This window comes from Hibiscus syriacus, unplaced genomic scaffold, assembly GCF_006381635.1.
Source record: "Hibiscus syriacus cultivar Baekdansim isolate YM2019G1 unplaced genomic scaffold, ASM638163v2 tig00112131_pilon, whole genome shotgun sequence".
Lineage (NCBI taxonomy): Eukaryota > Viridiplantae > Streptophyta > Magnoliopsida > Malvales > Malvaceae > Hibiscus > Hibiscus syriacus.
In genome coordinates this window covers 77265-99211 of record NW_024063261.1, presented here as the reverse complement: position 1 = coordinate 99211, position 21947 = coordinate 77265, and the positions used below count along the sequence as shown (strand labels likewise).

Here is a 21947-nt window from a genome sequence, read left to right as displayed (position 1 = left end):
ATGTTCATGCATAAGCCTTTCGGTTTTCACTTGCACCTTTACTATTTGCTCACCTCTGTTCCTATTCTGGTTTTCACTTGTATTCATCAACTTTTCTTGGCATATAAAACTGGTCCCTTTTCTCTCTGCATGTTTCCTGTTTTACCAACCACCATAGTTATAGTGTATATTCATAGTTATAAGTTTAAAATTACAATTTAAATGTGAATATATAAATCGTACGTTGAATTTCAATTCATTTACCGCCCTAAATTCATTCAATAAAGTAAGTTATAGAAAATTAACAATTAAATTAAGTGTCAATTTGTAGAATATCCATCATGTATACCATAACTATGATATATATAGATAAAAGAATTCTAAAAAAAAATTCCCTGCAACCAAACACCCCAACTGGACTCCAAACACTACCAAAGATCTACTCCATAATCACAATCATTCGATACAATCTTCGACGCCGCCGTTAACTTGTCGATCGTTAACTTACAAGTCACTTTAACGGTAATTTTCCATGTCCTAACGGATCCAACTTTAATCTTAACCGGCGCCCTCAGCTTCAAAGTAAATGGCACCGTTCCTTTCTTCTGATCATTGGAAAGGGACCTAAGCGTGGCGGGGTAAGTTCGATACGGGAGCCTTTTAATGCAGTTTTGAACAATGTTACGTTATTGGTGGGCTGGTAAAAAGCCATCAAGGCCCCGTTACAGAGGTTAACGTCTTCGTAGTAGATTTTAACGGAGCTGCCTTTCTCGTAGTAAATGCCGATTTTGTCGTTGGGATTGTGTGCTCGGACGGTGACGTCGAATTCAGGCGAGAGAGGAGATGAAGATGTCAGGTTGAATCCCTTGATGGCCACGTTATCCACGGAGTAGTTCGGAGCTTCGGGCTTGAAAACAAAGTAGATCACGGCGGCAGCAATGGCTGCAGCGAGGAGGAGAGAGAGGATCGTGGTCAAGAAGCAGCAACAGCAGCGGCAACAGGTGCTGCGGCTGGACTTACGTTTGGAGAGATGAGCGTCACGACGGGCGTTCTCTGGCTGAGGGACGCGATAGACTTGGTCCTTGGGGATTTGGATAACGTAAGTTCCAGGTTGTGGAATAGGCTTCTCGTCCAAAGTGGGTGCAGGTTTCGGAGTCGGACGTTCACCGGAGGAGGGTGGTGTCGCGCGGGTGGACTCGTTCGGCCATGGTGCTGACGAGTTTTGTTGAAGAATCAAAGACTATACTGTTTGGGTAGAGCGGTGTTGGGTATTTATCGAGGTGAGAGTGCGTGGTGTGTGTTGTTGTTGGCAGCTTGCTTTTATCTGGTTTCCGCGTGGGATTGGTATGTAACTATGTAAGACAGTTGGCACTGATCCCTTGTCCTTTTGTCTTCACTCTTTATAATGTTTTATTATGTAATGTTGGTTTTATTAGGTTTATTTACTTGCTATTTTACTTGCTGTCTAAGAAGCGCGTTGGCAGTCAACTGCTTTGTTTATTGTTTTCTTACGCAAATGTAGAAAAATATCACAATCGAGATTCCATAATTAAATGCGAAACTAATGACGGGATTTTACATTTGGACCTTTTTTAGTTCGGCAGGCTACCCATTTTTGTCAAGAAATTTTCAAAGCCAAGGCCACCACCTTCCCCAAAAGCCAGCTAGCCCCCCGGCCCCAATCGTTACCCGAGACCTGAAACAGCCTGAGGCGGTGTTCTTCCTCATCCGCCACGCTTATCCGCCTTCCCTTGTGGCCTACTTCTAGGATAGGGATGAACATTTGGTCGAGAGTGGAGTTGAGACGAGAAAATTTTGATTTGACTGAGTTGATGATTCATATTTTATTACTCAATTTTTATTCGAATTTTTTAAATCAAATTTATAAAACTTAAGTTGAGTTATTCGAGTTTTTATTTAAATTTTATTATAAATATTTATAATGTTATAATATTAATTAATTTTAATTTAAATGATTTTTTATAACCATATATGATATACATATATATATATATATTTATTTATATATGTGATATACATATATCGTACAGATTTGATAAATTCATCTCGAACTTAAAAATGAATCCACTAATTTATAATAAATTCGAGAAATTTGAGTGATTTGAATATTATTATATAACATAAACTTTATTTAAAAAAAATTCGAGTTGAGCCAAATTTATGAAATTATTATTCAAGTAAAATTGAGTCAATTTTTTTAATATTGAATCAAGTTGAATTTTGTCAACTCTTATTATATGATGACGACTTTTAATTTAAGGTATAAATAAAGTAATATATAATATATTTTAAATGTATAATTGTTATAATATTTCTAAAGTATTATATATATATAAATGCATAAAACAGTTATATTGAGTACAACTTTATCAACGATCTTTTGTTAAATTTAAATTGTGACATTTCAACAATCAAATGTTTAATTTAAAAATTAAAATCATCAATAAATATTAACAATTATGTTCTTTTTTTAGTTTCCATTTTCATTTTTTAAAAATTTATCTCTTTTTTTATGTATTTAATTTTTTATGTTATATTGTTTAATAGATCTTCTTATTTTCCTAATGAAAATGGTGGATCCTTTTTATTTGATGTTGTAACATGTTTTTTCTATCTTATAATCCGTTTTTATTTTTTTCTTTAGGTTTAAATTTGAGCTGTCTCTCCAATTGATGTTTGTTTAGTTATCTTATTGATCTATCCTTCTTTTGGACTATGAGTTGTTGGTTAAGTTTTTTTCAACCCCTTTTATGAATGATCTTATTTTCATTATTAAAAGGTTAACTTATACCCTATTATTGTTTTAGAGAAAACGACTAATTAATATGATTAGTTTAACGATCATTGTTAATTAAAAATTATTTATTAACATTTGACCAAAACTTTGTCACTACGTCATGCATGGTTCTAATTAGTGAAAGCCACTTAATTTATTCTTTATTCTCTATATCACAATCCACTCATAATTAACTTTCAAATAATCGTTTACTTTCGTACTCATATGAAAAAAACGAAGATTTATTTTTGAAAAATGATATAAAAAGAAAGATAAGATAAATAATTTTTACGGATTGAGATCATAAGGAAGAATAATGTTTTGGAGTTGGTGTTTCAATGTCACTATACAAACCACAACACTACTAAATTCCAAATTCTCACCATTCACCACTGTTTTATAGTTTGATAGGTTTAGAAGAGTTTTGATGTCGACTCATCAAATGTGAGGTTCTGATGATTTATCCCATTAAGTTTAGATAGAGTTTTGTTATAAGGATTATGTGTCCCCAGTGAGATAGAGGGATGGGTATTATATATGTACCATATTATACTTGTTGAGGAAGTGAGATCTAAATATACGTAAAATACTAAAAGATTATTGGACTGAATATCAATGTAATATACTAAAATGCTTTGAAAATGTTATGAATCTTACCTATCAGCATTGCCATGAATTTCCTTGTGGAGATAACATGGCAAATGTTTTGCTTTGCTTAAGCTTGTTATATATATATATATAGCCGATAGTTTTCAGCAATTGTTGGAGTGTTTGACAAGTTGATGTTAACAATTCTTCTAATAGAGATCTTTTGGAAGATGTGTACATGATACAACTATATAATTTTCAGCAATATAATGAGCATGGTAATAATATGTTAGTTTGCAAATTTCACAAAGGAATTTATGATCTTAGACAATCATTGAGAAACTGACTCTCCGAATTAAAAATAAATAAAAATTAGTCACTTGAGTTTCAATTTGCAGAGGTGGATTCACTTTTATTCTATTACAAACAAGATAAAGTGGTTATATATCTCATAGTGCATGTTCCAAATTGCTAGAACCTTAGAGTAAGGGTTGCAAATATCATACAAAAACTTGATGCTCAGTGTTTTTCTCAAAGATGTTGAAGAATTGCCGTATTTCTTAGACAACCAATCCAATTCTGCATGTCAAAACCAAATATATATGCACTTTGTTAACAAAAATCTTGACAAACAATTGTAAGTTAATTAGATGCCAACTTAACTATAATTTGTGGACGCATTAACTAACGCTTTATTAGTCAACATCTTCACTGCATTTCACCAAAAGCTAGGGGTCTATTCAAGCTAAGCGTTAACTAGATATAAATAATATCTACAACTATCTATATATTACTGTTTTGGTATCTTGTATAAATAACGATACTTGTAATATGGAAAGATAGGAAAGATGAAATGAAGCTTCTTTATTCTCTCTAAGCTCTGTTGTATCCATTGTTTTCTGCAGTAAAGTTTCTGCATTTATTCACTTTCTGGTAAGAAAGAAAAGAGCTATGAGGAGAAGTTGATAGAAAATGAGGCTTTGGTTGAACAACCTATCGTTGATTTAGAACCAATGAGAATGGCTGAATCTTATGCACACAATTTCATAGGAATGGAAAAAATAGAGATGACGAGTTAGAAATGAAACGGAAAGATCCAGTTAGAAAGTATAAAACCATGTTTGATGATGCAAAAAAAAACGAGATTGATCGTCTTAAAAATAACGTTGAATGCTCATCTGAAGAAGAAAGTTCTTTGTTTGGAAAAGGAAATTAACAGGCTGGTAAATTTGCTCCAAGGAAGAAGCTCCTGCATCTAAGGAGGAAGAAGCTCAAGTCTACAGGAAGTTGAATCTGAGATGATTTATTTGCAAGAAGTAGGTCAACATCAATTGCATATGATGTATTTTTTATTAACTAAAAAAGGAGCTGAAAAAAGTCGAATGTAGCTCACGGAGGTCTTGTAACACACATGATTCTCTAAACAAAAGTCTAACCTAATAAGTAATAATTTATTATTATCTTGTCTGTTAGATCCATTTCGAATTTAGATAATTTTCATTCCCTTTATGAAACTGAATTCATTCATAACAGCTAAAGCAGATTATGTAATAAAAAATAAATTTATGATTTGTACGGAATTTTGCACATAAAACATCATCTGCAAGACAGATAAAAGAAATGAAAGCAATATCACACCATAAGAGAAGATGCAGGTTCCATTTTCCAGCAAAGTGAGAGGTGATGGTCAACTAAGGCATCATCATCATCTTCCAATTAACTACTGTGGGTCTAAAGTTCACAAGGGGGATGATCAACAAGATGTCATTCCATATCCATCATGTACCCAACAAAACACTCATAATCAGATTCCTACCCAACATGATAATGGTAGAAACTGGTTTGAGGATGAAGACAAAAGGTGAAAATCAAGGTAAAACACACATACAAAGACAATAAACCTAACTTATTTATAAGACAGTGATATCCAATGTTTCAGCTACTATACTTGCTAAACTTCTACAGCTACACACAAGGCTGAAAAATACAATACCCAAGTAAGAAGAAAAAAGTTTCAGCTAGTGCATATTTTCGGTAGGCCTTCGGCGTTATCATTTTCGCTTTGGCCGCCTTACTGGAACCATATTGAAGCATCCTGCCTTGGCATGGTGGTGCTCATCCCGATTGCTTGGAGATCTTCCTTGTAATTGAAACAAGAGAGATCAAATGGAGACCCAAAGATTGACAGGAAGTTGTCGTTATTATGGTTGGTTACAAACGGGGAATTCAAGCCCTTGAACTGGTCGAATTGACCTGCCACTGTTGGAGCCATCTGATGATTGCTGTGATGCCGGATTCGTCAAAGATTCCTTCCATCATGACTCCTTGACTGTGAAAGTATTCACCTTGTTGCTGTTGGATTTTCGGCTGAAGAATATTTGACCTTCTGAAACTTGATTGTTACTCGGATTCATGTTCTTGCTGCCTTGAATGTTGTTATCGTATACCGACATGAGTTCATGGATCGTTTTCTGCCCATCTTCTGGAACTAGTCCTGAAAGATCAAATGTCGGAACGGAAGTGACCACAGGTGCGGTTGGGTTGGATTGCGCAAATGCTCGAGGTAAAATCACTGGTTTCACTTCGTTACCATTAAAATTTGAACCACCAAACAGTGCAGAGGAGTTCCGATACGGACAAGTTAATTGATGATTGTCCCTGGCAGTCCTGTCATGAAAAGCCAATCGAATTTCACTGTAGGGACATTGGAGGAACTCGCAAGTGTAGATCTTGTGTTCCATTACCATGTTTAAATCATTGCACGGTTTCCTCTTTCGCATAAAATCCGAATTATTGACTTCTCCCTTGATAGGATAAGGTGGTTGTTGGACAGCCCTCATTCGATCCACCCCAATGTCAGATGAATTAAGATTCCCAGGTGTGGGCTCTTGCACATCGAAGTTTGGCTCGTCTTCATCCTCTCCAACATCGTATTCACTGCAGTCGTTTATAACCAAAGAACCACTTCCTCCACTCGAGGATAAAGGTGGAAAGGACTCGGGGTAAAGCTCTCGAGCCAAGGCCTCCTCCTGGTTAATGATAGCAAGCCAAGTTGCACTTTCCTTTGCAGTCATCTTGTCCTGCAAACACTTTGACTGCCTCACAAGCTTGCGAATCTTGGCTATATCCGGAGACATATGCATGATTACTGCAGTGAGAACTCCGACTTTCCAAGCCTTCTTCAAGTCATGAGGTTTCTTATAAGGAGGAGGACCTTGATCTTTGGGCAATCCGAGATGCGGCCACCATTCCTCGTTTCCAGTAGGCCACCACGGTGGGTGAATACCTTTCTCTAAAGGAAATCGCCTCTGAGGAGGATCGCAATGCTGCATCAGCGCAGACAGAAGAGAACCGAGTGTTGTATCTTGAAGCTCTTGCAAGGTGTGCGGTGTCGGACCAATCGAGTTACACCCATCATTGTTTCCGGGAATCGAATTATCAGCCTGGTACTTGGCAATAGCAGCAGGACCATTACGATCAAACCTGACTTTATCCTTCCACCATTCCCGAAGATTATCAGATGCCCCGGTAACCGGCTTTCCTTTCTCCGGAATTATCCCATAAACGAAACCTTGAGCCTTGCACACTTCCATCATCTTCAACATGTACTTCAGTATACCATCTTGCGCCCTAGACATCTTCTTTTTCCTCGCCTGTTCTTGAGACTGTTGCTGTTTCGTAACATCGACCACCTCCTCCTTGCTCTTGTTCTCTTCTTTAAGCCGTCTGAGACGCATCTTGTCCCTCCACATCCTCCTCTCCAGTTCATCCACATCAATCTCCTCATCACTATAATCATCTTCCACCGTGGCATCCAGTTCAGTATGTGAAGCCGCCATGGCCGCCGCAGCCGCTGCCACGTCTTTTTCCCCAAAGGGAGCACTGAAGAAATCCATATCCCCACAAATTCCCATATCATCAAACATCATCATTATTCCAGGATACTTCTAGTACCGCTTATTACAGATATATCTTCAAAGAAGCCTTTGTTAACCTGTATTAATAATAAATTGGTTAACAAAAACACAGCCGATACATGTCAGATCTCCGCCCAATTATTATTATTTTCTGATTTTTTTAAACATCAGATATAATCAAGATCTCAATTTCATCAATGAATAATCAAAATAAAAATATATGAAAATTGAAATCAAACACTATTAAAGCAATTAAAAACTCAATGTATCAACCAGAAAAAGCAAGCAAACGAAATATCATCTTTATCAACCATAAACAAAACCCAATACGGAAAATTATCAGAAGAACCAGAACTCGAAAGTCTAAGGATCAATGATCAAAACCCATATCAGAACAAAGCAGTAGAAAAAAAGGCAGAGAAAGTACTGAAACAAACTCGGATACATATAGATCCCCTCAACAATATCTAGAAGCAAAACTTACCTGGAAAAACCCAGATTTTGGCTTATTCCACAAAGCTGAAAGAAGTGAACTCTGAAACAACAGAAGATTTTAAGAGGAGAAAAATGAAAAAAAGGGAGGAATATGATCCCTTTAGTTATACATATTGGAACTCTTTTCTACTGTTATTGAATAGAGAGGGTGGTGGCTACTTGTCTTTTCTGTTGGTGATTGTGAAAGGATACATAGGTTAGAAAGAAAAAGAAAGAAAGTGGGAGAAAATATGGAGGATATGTTATATAAAAATCAAAACATCATGAAGTTGAGAGCACAGAGACTTTAGATTAAATAGCAAAGAGGAAGAAAAAGAAATTAAAGTATTGATTTTTATTAGTTTTTTTTTTTTTTTTGTAAAGGAAAGAGGAGTGAAAGTATAGGAAAGTAAACAGACGTCGGGTTTATCCAGTCTGAATGCTTCTTCAGACAAAAAAGTGTACGTTTTTCTATTGAGATTAAATTAATATATATAAAGGTCAAATTTCATTTTTAATCCCTCTACTTCTAAAATGACATAAGTTTATCTAAGTTAGGCGCATGGAGAAGAGGCCACCCAAAGCAAGCCACTGGCCCCTCTCTTTGTATTTTCTTTGATAATTTTTTAGATTTTTAATGCTTAAAATACTAAAAAAATATTTTAACTTTAAAATTCATAATTCAATCTTTTTTATATCAAATTTTCCGATTTAAAATTCTTAATTTTTTAAATGATTAAAACTGAATTATTTCGATTACGATACTGGCATATTTTTCTTTAAAAAAATCATCCAACTAGTCATCGCAACATAAGTTTTTTTTATTATTATTAGGAGAATTTTAAAAAATCACATTAATACTTTTAATTTTTAGCATATTAAATATATTTTTTACTAATGCATATTAAATTTAAAACGTACAAGAATTGAATATATCAAGCGACCTCACTAGTAAAATAAGGTGTAATCCTCTCTAAGAGTATAATATTTGAACAATTATGTCTATATCAAGAGTAAATTATAAAATTATACTAAGTTAAATTATAATGGTAAAATTTTAAGTTTGAGTATGAAATATGGATCTAAATCGAATTTGGCCAAGGTGTATTTTACAGGGCAGCAGCCCCCAATTATTTTAGGCCTTGATAGCATTGGTTTCACTTTATCCCATGTTATATCACCTCATTATTCAAGCAATCTATTCTTCTCTTTTTAAAGGTCGTCTTATTTATGATTTAATTAAATATAAGTTAATAAATTATACTTTCCACTTGATTTAAATATTAAAAAATTAGTTAAAGTAGACATAAATCACCTTCAATTAAAATTTAATGATCACTAAAGAAAATTTGTTATCTAATTGATACGTAATATATTTTTTTAAAATTTCTTTTCATTTTATTTAAAGAAACTAAAATCATTAATTTTCTGAAATCTCCCTTAAAATATCTAAATTACTCAAAATATCTAAATCTTTTAAATTCCTAAACCTCAAAATTTTAAATCAGACGTACCACCGTCGCCTGAAAAACTAACCGGAAAAATCAACTCGAGCCGTCTAATTAGTTAAAAACGATGAGAGGTGCATGCTAGAGAAATTCTGAACTGACATGAAAAGATATGGATTTTAAGGATGCACAGCAGGAGTAAACTTGTCGCTACTATTACATCAAATACTAGTTTGTCTTACAACACCTTAGGAAGAGAGCATCATAGTTCAGTTACAAATGCTAATAAATTCTGATTTACACATACTTATATCAAGGATTGCATTTCACAAACCACAACATTATAGTGTGATAATACACTCAAAATCTTGTGAGTAGACAACTAATTCCAGGCATCAATTTTTTCTTCACGAGCAGTTCGTGTCGTAACTAGCAAGCCCCAACAACTCTGGACCTTCCAGTCGAGGGTTTTTCTCAAAACTATACAATTTGGAACAACATTAAGATCGGCGGCTTTGCATACGAGAAAACAAAAGAAATGAAACTTAAATGGGGAACAAAATTAAGTAGAAGCAAAAAAAAAACCCAAGAATACAACTTTGAGTGGGGGATGACATGAGGAATAGGTGCACAAGTGAGAAGAAATGTCAATAACAAGGTAAAGTTCACCCAAAGGAAATGGAATGGAATCTATTGAGACTCGAAGAAAGCAGAGGTTCCGTAAAGGTATATAATTGCATCAAAACATGCAGTCTTGCAGATACTTCTAAATTCCATGTGAACAATCATGATCTGCAACTTGATCAAAAATTTAAAGCAAATAAAAGAAAAAGACGGGTGAACTCACTTGTTCAGAGGAATGTGCTCAAATGGTCCACTGGTAGGAATTGTTCCACACAAATCATTGTTTGAGACATCACTGGAAGAAAAGAGGTAAATGTTTTGAGAACCGTAAGTTCAATGCTTTGCAAAACAGTACCACAGAATTGCTTTCTATAAAATAAACTATCCAAAAAATTGCAAGACTTACACAACTTTGAGGCTTGAAACCCCAACAAGTTCCCTAGGGATAGGTCCATTTAGTCTGTTGTCATTAAGTCGCCTGTAAAATGAAACAACAATGAGAGAGAGTCAACGATGGGAGTTTTTTTGGTACAAAGGAGGCCAAGGCGTAGGGGAAATTGGGGTAGCAGAATTTAGAAGTGTTAAGGATCAAAATCTAGCCTTGCAGGAATCCAACTCCTAAGGGAGGATGGTGAACCATTTGGGCTGAACCCCAGGTTCAAAGTTCAGTGATTAGATGTTACAATGATACATGAACCAATATGCAGAGAATAAGAAATGAAAAATGACTAGTATTCCAATTTGTGGCACGAGATAACTAGGAATGGAATAATCATGGTGGCACAAAAGAAACCAGGAACACGAATAGATCAAAACATTATCAGATGATCATGGATTAGTTAAGTCCCAAATAATCTATTATATAATCCATGTCGATTTTTCAAGTCAAGCTCACAAGGGAAGGCAGCAGCTAGAAATAAAAAGATTCACAATAGTCTAATCCTGCATGATGAGACAAACAATGGACTTGAACACTCACAAGAATACTAGAGACTTCAGTTTCCCAAGTGAATGAGGAATGGTGCCGGAGATGTTGTTGTTGTATAGGTCCAAACTGATAAGGCTCTTCAAGTTTCCAAGTTCAGTAGGGATGGTTCCTTGGATGTTATTTTTGTAAAGCTCCCTGCATTAAAGAAATGAGTCCGAAATTTAAAAAAACGGTTGAATATCAACAGCAGTATCCAACAAGTTAAACATCTGTACACATGTAGAGATTAAGGGCGAGTTAAAAAAAAGTTCAAGAGAAAAGTAGAACATACAGATATTGCAAGTGCCGTAGCCTCCCAAGCTCTGGTACCAAACGTCCGGAAAGGTTTGAATTACCTAAATCTCTGTAAAAAGGGAACGGAAATAAGCCAAAAGAGAGTAGCATCGAAAAATCATTCATAATACCATTTAACAATTTGGAAACTACAACCAAAATTGTATACTCAAAGCCATCAAGCACACTAGTGTACCATTTTTATGTCAAATTTTAAACATGTTCTTCCAAAAGGAAGATGCAGACCATAAGCACATCTAGAGAAACCTGGAACTTCAACAAAGTAACAGACTCAGATATGATCCAATGCTCCAAATGGAGATAATACATAAATATTTCTTATTCATGGAGTCAATTCTGCAACTTTTTTTGTTTAATTCAAGCACGCTGATAACAGCCTATGCATTATAATTCTTGTATTCCCGAACCTTACAAAGATATAAGCATTAAAACACTACATAAACCCTAAAACATTAAGAAAAACATGATAATCCAGGTTTTTACCGCCATATTTACCCTCCTTCGATAACTGTTTATAAGCAAAACACACGCTTATATATTATCCAACAGTTTTTACAGTGAATTCATCCACTTTTTGTTTCCCACCAAAACATTTACATAAAAGCCCATAACTACGCAAAATAAACCACTAAAAGAAAAGCAATTCAATGAACCCAAACCAGTTATCAAACCAAGCAAGTATCACCCCAAAAAAAGAAGAATTATAATCTCAGGTAATTAAACAGTTTCGCAGTAAAATTGTAACCACCATTTCTTCCCTCCAAAAAAAAGAAAGCAAAAAACCCAAACAATGAAACTAAGCTCTCTCAAAAATAAAAAAAAAAATCTTTATAGAACCCGTATAAATAAATGAACCCAAAATAAAAAAAAAAGACCAGATCTTCCAAAAAACAAAAGATAGAAAGAGAAAAATGGCATACACTCTGGTGACTCGATTATCTTGATTGCAAGTGATGTGGAACCAAGTACAAGGGTTAACAAGGGTGGGATCCCAACTCTGGAGCACGTTATCGGGGTCCGTTAGGCTTCTTCTCATGGTATAAAGAGCATCGCCTTCAGAGTTTCCGAAAACAGAAGGAATCGAAGTGATGGCTAAACAAAAAGCCCATGCCCAGATCGGTGCCGCCATGGATGACTTTTGGGATTAGGTTTTTGTGATATGGAAAAGGAGAAGAAGAAGAAGAAAAGTTAGCTTTTATTTGTTTCTTAAAGAATGAATCTATTACTACTTTTTAGTGTGATCAAATTTGTAAAGTAGAATCGGCTTTGGAAACGGCGGCGAGAAACATGCACCTCTTATCCTTTTGCTGGTTTTTATGAAAAATGAATTTCATGTGAATTTATGCAGTTTGCCCTTTGAGTTGACTGCTTTACTTTTTTTTTTTTTTGATAAATAGACTGCATTACTTTTATTATAAGCTTAAGCACTAGTTTTTATTTTAATAATAATTTCAATTTCTTAAAACAAATAAATTATTTTATATGTTTTATAAATTCAAATATTCAAAATCTGATTTAATTTTCTAATCAAGGGTGACTCGGAAAAAAAATAAAAATTTCCAACTCAATTCGGCATTAAAAACTCGACGAGTAATTTTATAAATTCGAATCGATTCAGAAAAATTTAAATTTTGAGTTATAAAATATATCTAAAATAAGTTGATTAACTCAACCATTTTAGTAATTAGTGAATTAATTTTTAAATTCGAGTCAAAATTCTCATCTATGCATGATATACACGCATAAAAAAATATGATGAAATATAATGTATATCGTACATAATTATAAAAACCATTCAAATTATAACCAATTGACATCATGATATTATAATATTTATAATTAAATTTAAATAAAAATTTAATTTAGTTCGTAATTTTATGAAATCAATTTGATTAAAAAAAATAAAATTTATAAACTTGACTCAATAGAATGTTTAATCTTACTCGCGTACAAAGTTAAGTCGTATGGACAAGACAAGGCATAAAACAGTGGGTCCATTTGCATTTTATTCTTAAGTAGTAGAAATAAATTAATTAGTTCATCCCTTCAGTTTTAAGAAGAGGAGGTAAAAATAATGGTGAAATCATTAACCTACTACCTCACAGAAAACACGTTGACAAAACTCAGGGATTAAAAATGAAATCTCTTATTGTTCAACTTTCTACAGTTTTTTCTTCTTTTGGCTTAAAACTTGAAAGTTGTCCGGTTTCCCTTATGTACAACAGTGTCAAGGGAGAAGTTGATGATCTAAGAAAAACACAGGCATGCCATGGCATCTCTGCAAGCTTGCAGATCACTCGAGAGAAAAAAAAAATGATATACCATCCAAGCCACAAAGCCTACACGAATATCACAAAGAAAACAAAAATCGATAGCCTTGGGAATCGCCTGCCGCGAACGGCAACGCGTGTACAACCCCCTCCAATGTACAATAGACAAAATCCATCTTTCCACGGCATTCAAAAACCAAATGATATTTTATAGAACATGAATGCTTCCTACACTCTTGATCCGGTCGTCGGGGTCGATCGTCAAAATTGGGGTTCGATGACACTAGGGAGCAAGGGCATCACTCATAATTAATGGGGATCCTCTCTCGTGCTGGTATGCTTCTCTTTGGCACGGAAATCCTCCAGCCGTCGGTATTCTTCCCTCAGCAACCTATCCAGTTCAGGATGTTTCTTTATAGGTTCTTTCTGGTCTCTGAAGTGATGGAATGCCCTGCCATATATGGATAGTTCAACAAGCAGCCTTAGATTTGTAAGCAAGAATTCTAGTATTCTTCCATCAAAAGATCTTATCTCCACATAACTAAGTTAATTCTACAAAGAACATAATTACAAAGGGTAACAAAGCGTTCAGGTAAAAAAGAAATTACCAATATTTTTCGAGGCCATACAGATTGTCCTTACGATAGAAATCAAGGGTAAGTTGCTCAAAATCCTTATAAAGATCGTCTCGATATTGCTTCTCCAAACCATAACTGAAAAAAGGAAGAACCTAATCAGCATTTGCGTAGAAAAGAAAGAAGCAAAGTAAAGAAAACAGCAAAAAAATTAATCAAAACTTCAGAAATGCTGGCTTCAAACACCCAAAAAAGTGGGCATAGTTTGCTTCCTTTATTCTAATAGCCTATCAACATTACCTATAAAATCTGAAAAGACACTCTATCCCGTAATTGTAATTAGCAGCCGCATCTTCGAGAGCGAGTTTCCGGAACTCGTAATACATAGAAGGGACAAACATGTCCCTAAGGAAATATGACCAAAACCTGTATAGTGAATTCATTTCCTGCATGCAAAACCATTGGAAAAGTTATATTTCTAATCTGAAGAAATCCATGCAAATGATCTGTTAGCTGGAGTTATAATGGTAAGCATTAGAAAAATTAGAAAGAAACATGTGCAAACAGATGTGAAGCATTACAAATACCAATCAGTTTATTAGACTATACATAGATGTATCGAAGAGGAAAAAATCAACATTAACAGTAACAAGTTCAGGGCTTCAGTCCCCGTCCAGGCACAGTGATTCAATTTTCTTCTATTACAAATAGTCATAATGAGGGAAAAAGTGGAAAGAACCAAACAACCCGGCTCTTTGTAACTGAGATTTCAACAAGATGATATTTCCAAAAAAAAAAAAGAAAAGAGAGAGATTTCAACAAGAGGAATGCAAGACATTTTAATCAATTATTCGATAGAAGACGGAAACAGTTTTTCATTTAAGGTAAAACAGCTATTTAATAGCTAAGAAAGTTCAGATATGAAGTTGACCTCACTGCAGCCAATTCCTAACTTCTTCCTGTCACTCAGGCAGCGCTTGTGAAACTTTAGGTACCTGAAAGTAAAAACAACTGAATTAGCCAACTTCTTCACAAGTGATATTTCTCTCCATCCCACCGTCACCCTATGAGGAAGCACAAGTGCACGCAGAGAAGCTCAAGCACAAACCACAGTATTTTTTTCTAGCAACAAAACTCTCAAAGTATGATAATTTATGTGGAACTGTGCCAAACAGCAAAAGTATAAGCAAAAACATACATATACATATATACGACAGGAAAAAATCCACCAATTCCTTACTTCTGTTGTTTAAAACCATTTTCTTCCAATAGCTGATGACTTGGATGCTGAAAAGGTGGGAATGACTTAGGCAAGGAACCAACTGGTGGACTGCCTGAAAGAGTCCCATGTGGTGAACAGCTCAACTTCGAAGGCTGTCTAGGGCTGTAAAAATTGAAACTTAAAGACATCCATTAGCTCAGAATAACTGTAGAAACTAGCATGTATTCTAGAACTCAAAAGCAATAAAAGTTGCAATGAAACCACGGAAAAGAACATAAGGCAGTTGCGAATTGTGAAATTTAAAATGATGAAATGGTCATTTAGAACTAACCCATTCGTATCTGGAGTAGAACCAAAGAAATATCCAACTGAATTACTTGGTGGACTTTCTGATATTATTGCGATAGAACTACGGCTAGTTCCATGATTCTTTATATTGCTGGAGAAAAATCTCTGCTTATGGAATGATTGTTGCTTGGAGAAGCCTTTATTTTGCTTCCTTTGTGAACTTGATCCTCCAGATGCTTCAAAAGTACTGCTCCCAGCAGCATTTTCACCCTTCTTCAGATTTGATACTCCCAACGCACCCCTTGGAGACTTTGGATCATAAGTAGAATTATTCCTTCTACGACTAGATCGTTTAGTTTTCAGCTCCTGCTTGCAATGAAACACCAAAGAAGTTTATTAATATGTACCATAACAAAATTTGACAAAAAATAGAAATGCCTTAACCTGTTCATAGAAGTAAAGACCATCATTTATCACATCAGCCAGCTCACTGGATATGGAGTTTGAATCCTTTGCACCAGCTTTTGATCCTTCAGCTGCCCCAGTATTCTGCACATCAGAAGAAAGGATAAGTTCCATCAAGATGGAAACAGAACCATTCTACCATTTCATACGAGTAAAATATTACCAAAGAAAATGCATACTTACAGGCATAATCTCAATCAGAGAGGGCATACCAATCCCAATTAAGGATTAAAATACGAGGCAGAAACTGGGAGGAAAGAGATGCAAGAGGAGAAAAGTCAAGTGGAGTGGAGTCGAATCCACTCTAATAGTCTCTAAATTTCTAAATCGTTGCTATGTGAAAAATAGGTTATTCATAAATTTCACCTGAGAAAGAACAATATCCCTCTTGAATCAAGTTTAAAATGCTTCAACTTCACAAAATGGAAGCATTACATTATTCATGTGTATGCTTCAAAAATTCAATGCATGTGAAAAAACTGATTTAGACGGGTTAACTTTCTTATATATATATATATATATATTCTTTTTTTATTTGGATTTCTATTGATAGCAAAGTTAAGTCGGACGACAGATACTCTTATCTTCTCTCATGACATAAACAATCAATATGATACTATTGAGAGGTCATGAAAGTTGGACAAAGTATTAAAAATTTCTACAAGTAAAAACATAAAGTCAGCTGAGCCAATGAACCTATCTTTAAACATTTAATATAACGATAAGGTTGAATAAGAATTCATACGAAGCTGTACCACAATACCTGGGTAACAATCACTAGTCTCTGAACATCCTGATCGTTGACCATCTCATCCTCTTCATCATCCATTCTAAACAAAAATGTCATTGAGATATTCTAGGGATCATTATTAGCTCTAGAAGCATTGAAATATGCCTTCATACAGAAATGAAAATTTCCCTAGCTCGACAATAAGGGAGATGTGCCAATTAAATACAAAAACAATACCTGTTAAATGCTGAAAGAGTCTTTGTTGCTTTTTGCTCAAGCTCTAGTTCTTCATCCAGCATAAATGTATGCGCAAAATCATTTGACAGGACAGAAACATTCTGTGTTGTTACATCTGATGATAATTCCACACTCTCACTTTTGTGGTCATTGAACCTTGTGGAATAAATTCCTTGTGACTGATCATTATCTGAGAATTTAATGTGGGAATCAACGGTTAATTTCCTGTTCAAGTTACCATTTCCACCAGAAAATGCTCATTTCTCACCGTCTAATTGCACTTGCACAGCTGCATGTTTTCTGTTACTTTTATACATTACTGCCGTAGGATTTCTCTCAAGTGGTGCATGATCGAAACTCTCACAATCCAAAGGATATTTATCGTTTTCTTTGCAGGTGTCCATTGAATTATCTTCATTCACATTTCCACAGGAATCGGTATTCTCTTTTGGTTGGTACCGAGTGAACTGAGCTTCTGATGACACTGTTGTTGCTGAACTAGCCCCGATCCACTTGGACCACTCATCGCGTCTTCGTATCTTGTTGCCCTATAATATCAATCACCAAGTAGAGACAAGGCCATTGAGGCAAAGAATAGCATCAAAAAGCAGTACCACTTGCCAATGTACCCACACAACAATAAAAAATTGTCAACACAAGTCTGCCCCCTCAAATTCACTTGAAACACAAGAGATAACACACACTTTAAACCTTAAGGTATAAATACCAGCACTAACAACACCATCAGTTCATAATCATATCCCGCCAATTTAAACCTTAAGGTAAATCAAGGCTAACCATGTGGAGAAGATAAAAGTACATAAATTCAGAGCTCAAAATTAAACATGTTGCCTGATCACAACTAGCATGCATTAGTAAAAATTCAAGATTTCAAAACAGTGAACCCAAAGAGAGAATCAAAGACTAACCTGCACTTCTATGGCACTAGAACTCTGAAGCGCATCAATGATAAATTGTATGTCGGTACTCATTCTCTTAACCTGTGACTCAGAAAGTGAAAACCACACAAAAGCATTAAACTAACAGCTCTTAGGCTAGGAAGAAAAGAAAAACTATTAGAAAATCTAATCTTAACCGGTGACTCAGAAAGTGAAAACCACACAAAAGCATTAAACAAACGGCTCTTAGGCTAGAAAGAAAAGAAAAGAAAAAAAAACTATTAGAAAACCTAATTCAATCAGTTAATAAAGCGACAGCCATGAATAAGACAGAAAACTCCAACCCAAAAACAGCAGTAGCATATAATCTGTAATAAAAGCCAAGTAGTAGAGAGTTAACATACCCTTTTGAAGTTTGCAATAGTGGAGATTGGAACCCAACCTTCATCATCCATCAAGGAAATTAGGTAATGGTCATGTTGTAGATTTTCATCACTGCAAAAAAAGAAGCAAATAATAAAATAAAATAAAGGAGTAAAAAAGTAATACGGACAAATGCAAATTATATATCACTGAAAAAACACTTAAATTTATGGCAGTCATTAATGAAAACGATCAAAGTTCATATTTTTGGCCTCTCTATTTGGGCCAATTACACCAGTGCACGAGACTTGCAGCAAATGTCTAAGAATATGATTGCTATGCCAAAAAATCTAATGACATTTAAAAGATAATTGATATGAAGTCATAGGCTGAAAATTTTCTGAAGTGGATACCACACCATCAGTTTTTTACAAAAACTTTAGTTCTTCAATGGCCTCATAAATAGCATGAGTACACAATCAGACTTAAAAGGTGAAAATACCAACATTGATAATGGCAATGATAGACGCAAAAGTGGACAAATTTAGAAACAAACCTAGAGTATGGAGTACAAAGAAAACAAAACCATGTAGACAAAAAGGTATATCAAATTAGTAAATAAGAGGCAAAGAGGCCTTCCTAACCTGAAATAATACTCAATTTGTTTCACTATATTAGCTCTCAAAGTTACCATCTCTGGAGGGAGCACATTAGTCTCTGGATTTATAGGGTATGGAACAAAGCGTGGAGGATGGGGTCCCATTATAGAGCCTGGAGGAGCAATAGGCACATAGCATACAGCTCCTGGAAGTTGTAATGAAAAAGGCTTTACTCTATTAAAGGCACAATATAAAGCAAAAGCTCAAACAAGAACAAAAGGCAGCAGCACCTGAGGCTGAAATGCAGGCCTTACCTTGCTGGCAGATATAAGTTGTAATGAAACTTAACAAATAAGAAGTAATAAATTATATTGTAGTGTTTTAAATGAAGGCACGGGGATTAAGTTGTTACCTGGGTAACTTGGACCAATCATGAACCCTGGAGCTGGACCGAAGAATGGAGGTCTAGCAAAAGATCTTGGTCCAACACCCGGCTGCATAGGAAAGGGTTCTCTAGGATTAAACGCTCGCTGATGATTCCAGCCAGGATTAAAATGGCCACCAGGTTCTTGCATGTTGGGTCTTCTATTAGAGATGTTGGCAGGATGAGCATTGGGATCACCTCGGGGAGGAAGCTGCATGTTTCTGCTGGGATCAAGACCTTGAACCGGGGGACCAAAGGCTTGCATTGTTGTCTCAGATCCGGATTTTACCAACTGAGGCTCAATACCAGGGAAAGGACCAGGGACAGGGTGGTAAGCATACCCAGGTCCAGGAACTGCAATGTGTGGTGTAGGTACCATAGGATGGAAAACAGCTGGCACCGGTTGTTGATAATAGGGTAAAGGTACGGGAAAACGAGGTCCAGCATTAGGGTTGCGTTTAGAGTCTGACTTCTGATGATGTGCTGATGAATGTTTATACGAAGAATTGGTGTGTCCAGATCCATTTGATTTCGGCTGCCCAGCTTCTTTCTAAAGACCCAAAAAAAAATACTAAAATTAAGATACGCTGAGACAATAATACAATTTTTCTTCTTAATACTAAAAAAGAGTATATTGGCAACAACATAATAAACCATGTCCCACTTAAAACGATAACCTGCAAAAGAATCATACATAATGGTAACAGCAAATGCAAAGAAGAGCACAAGGAGACAACCAGATTGATTGAGGGTCGGAGATGGCTGAATGATGTGCGGATTTCTTCACAGTGAAGTTATATTCCATAAAGGTTCATTAAAAACACCCATCTGAAATTATATTTCAAATTTTCCTAATACGAGAAAACTCCACCATCATCCTTTTAGCGTGTCAAAGAAGATGAGGGTCATGAAAGGGGTGTCAATATAGCTTAGTAAACATTTAATTGGCATAAAATTGTCAAAGAAACTTAAGAAACTGATGTTCAAGCAAACTTACAAGTTAAAGAAGACTAAAAACGTGGTCTTTCAAGTTTCCCATTTGAAATGTTTTTATTGAAACCACATTACAAACTAATAATTCCACATGTCGCATTAGTTTATGCAAACAAACTCAAATTACACCTCAAGATATTCAAATTTACTCAAATTTATACTAAAAAAAGTGATTTATCGCCGGTTAAGGATAAACCCATTCAAAAAAATGCAATGACTGACCTGCCCTACTGATGGATTTGGAGATAAATTGATATTCAAATAAAATTAACTAGTAAAAGAGGCTGAAACCTGGTCTCTCAAATTGTCCATTTGAAATGGTTTTTTTAGCTGAAACATATTTAAAACTAATAATTCCACATGACACACTAAGTTTACCAAAACAAACACAAAGTACACCTAAAGATTATCAAAAGAATCCAAATAAAAAGAGATCAATCATGAATCACCAATTGAAGAAAACCCCATAACCAAAAGAGCAATGACAAACCTGCTCTACTGATGGGTGTGGAGCTGCTGGAGCACACTCATCAGCAGCAGCCTGAGGATTTTCAGGTGTTTGGTGTGTCCCACTAAGGTCAGGCCAAGATTGGGTACCCATAACAGGAGCATCAGCCACTTTCTCCCATCAGTTACGGGAGTCTTCCACGGTGACTTGACCTCGTTATGATCATCCCCTGCCTCATTATCAGCCATTACCATAATAATCTCTATCAGCAACCAGACACCAAAACCTCCAACAAATCAAAACAACCACAAGAAGAAGAAAAAACCCAGTCAGTATAATCAATCCAATTCGTAATAACAAAAAGAGTAATCTTTTAGTCACTAAAGGGAAGTGTTTTATTTAAGATCAAGGCTTTGGGTGGGCTTTCAACAGTGAAGGTTTTTTTGGGAAGATTGAGAAAGATTGACAGTTGCAGATAGAGACCAAGGAAGTTTGCAAAAGTGAGCAGTAAGGGTTAAAAACTTTTGTGAAAAAGCCAAGAAAAGGCATGTATGTCTGCTTTGATTTTGCTTGCTTTATAGTATCAAGAGAGAAATAACTATTATCAGGGTAGGATTTTACTATTCACACACCTGAGCTAGTGAAGTAAGAATTTTGGAAGCGAAATAGAATTGGAGTGGAAGTAGGGAAAAATATGGTTTGTATATGTGCATTCTGTGGGGTGGGTCACGCCGAAACCCTAGAATAAAAAGCTTTTAAAGTCGGGCCAGTTTGTTGTAATAAGGCCTTTTAATTTAGAAATGGCCCATATTTTATTAAATAAAAACATATTTATTTAAAAAAATATTTATTTGAATAATATATATAATACCGTATCTCTTTTTACTCACAGATTGAAGTTTTGATTTTACGTCATCTTATATATTAAATCAATAAAAATGTTTGTCAAATTAAAGTTAATTAATATTTTTTAAAAATATATTACAAAAATATTTTTTTATTTTTTATTTAAAAAAATAAAATTTTATTAACTTCTAAAATCATATCAGACTTTTTTCTTAAAAATAAATCATTGAAATATATTTTCCTTTTTTACATTGATCTTGTTTATTATCTTAATAGAATGTGCATGATCCTATTAAATGGAAATTTAGATTTAACTAATAATATATTAAATAAATTTCAATATTAAGAAAACTACCAATTACAGTATATTGTCATGACACTAAAAATTACAACATATGAACTGCTTTGTTTCTGCACGTCGAAAGTGAATTTTAATATTTTTTAACCATTCTTAATGTGCATCATCGGGACTTGACTGC

At 34.9% G+C, this 21947-nt stretch overlaps 2 protein-coding genes and 2 pseudogenes across 2 annotated transcripts; all 4 read right to left on the bottom strand.

Moving 5' to 3' along the window:
- Positions 1-323: 323 nt before the first annotated feature.
- Positions 324-1187, bottom strand: LOC120174978 (annotated as a pseudogene).
- Positions 1188-5192: 4005 nt separating this feature from the next.
- Positions 5193-8067, bottom strand: LOC120174977 (annotated as a pseudogene).
- Positions 8068-9380: 1313 nt separating this feature from the next.
- Positions 9381-12296, bottom strand: LOC120174979 (leucine-rich repeat protein 1-like). Its single transcript, XM_039181698.1, has 6 exons — positions 12030-12296; positions 11087-11158; positions 10807-10950; positions 10234-10305; positions 10051-10122; positions 9381-9683 (listed from the first exon to the last, which is right to left on the bottom strand). The coding sequence occupies exons 1-6, from the start codon at positions 12236-12238 to the stop codon at positions 9611-9613; spliced, it is 642 nt and encodes a 213-aa protein (XP_039037629.1). The 5' UTR covers positions 12239-12296; the 3' UTR covers positions 9381-9610.
- Positions 12297-13291: 995 nt separating this feature from the next.
- On the bottom strand, positions 13292-21117 carry LOC120174964 (la-related protein 1A-like). Its single transcript, XM_039181686.1, has 15 exons — positions 20665-21117; positions 19170-19731; positions 18803-18962; positions 18200-18290; positions 17826-17897; positions 17165-17444; positions 16897-17086; positions 16693-16759; positions 15909-16013; positions 15508-15830; positions 15195-15338; positions 14886-14949; positions 14255-14400; positions 13988-14092; positions 13292-13830 (listed from the first exon to the last, which is right to left on the bottom strand). The coding sequence occupies exons 1-15, from the start codon at positions 20773-20775 to the stop codon at positions 13689-13691; spliced, it is 2562 nt and encodes an 853-aa protein (XP_039037617.1). The 5' UTR covers positions 20776-21117; the 3' UTR covers positions 13292-13688.
- Between the last annotated feature and the right edge of the window lie 830 nt (positions 21118-21947).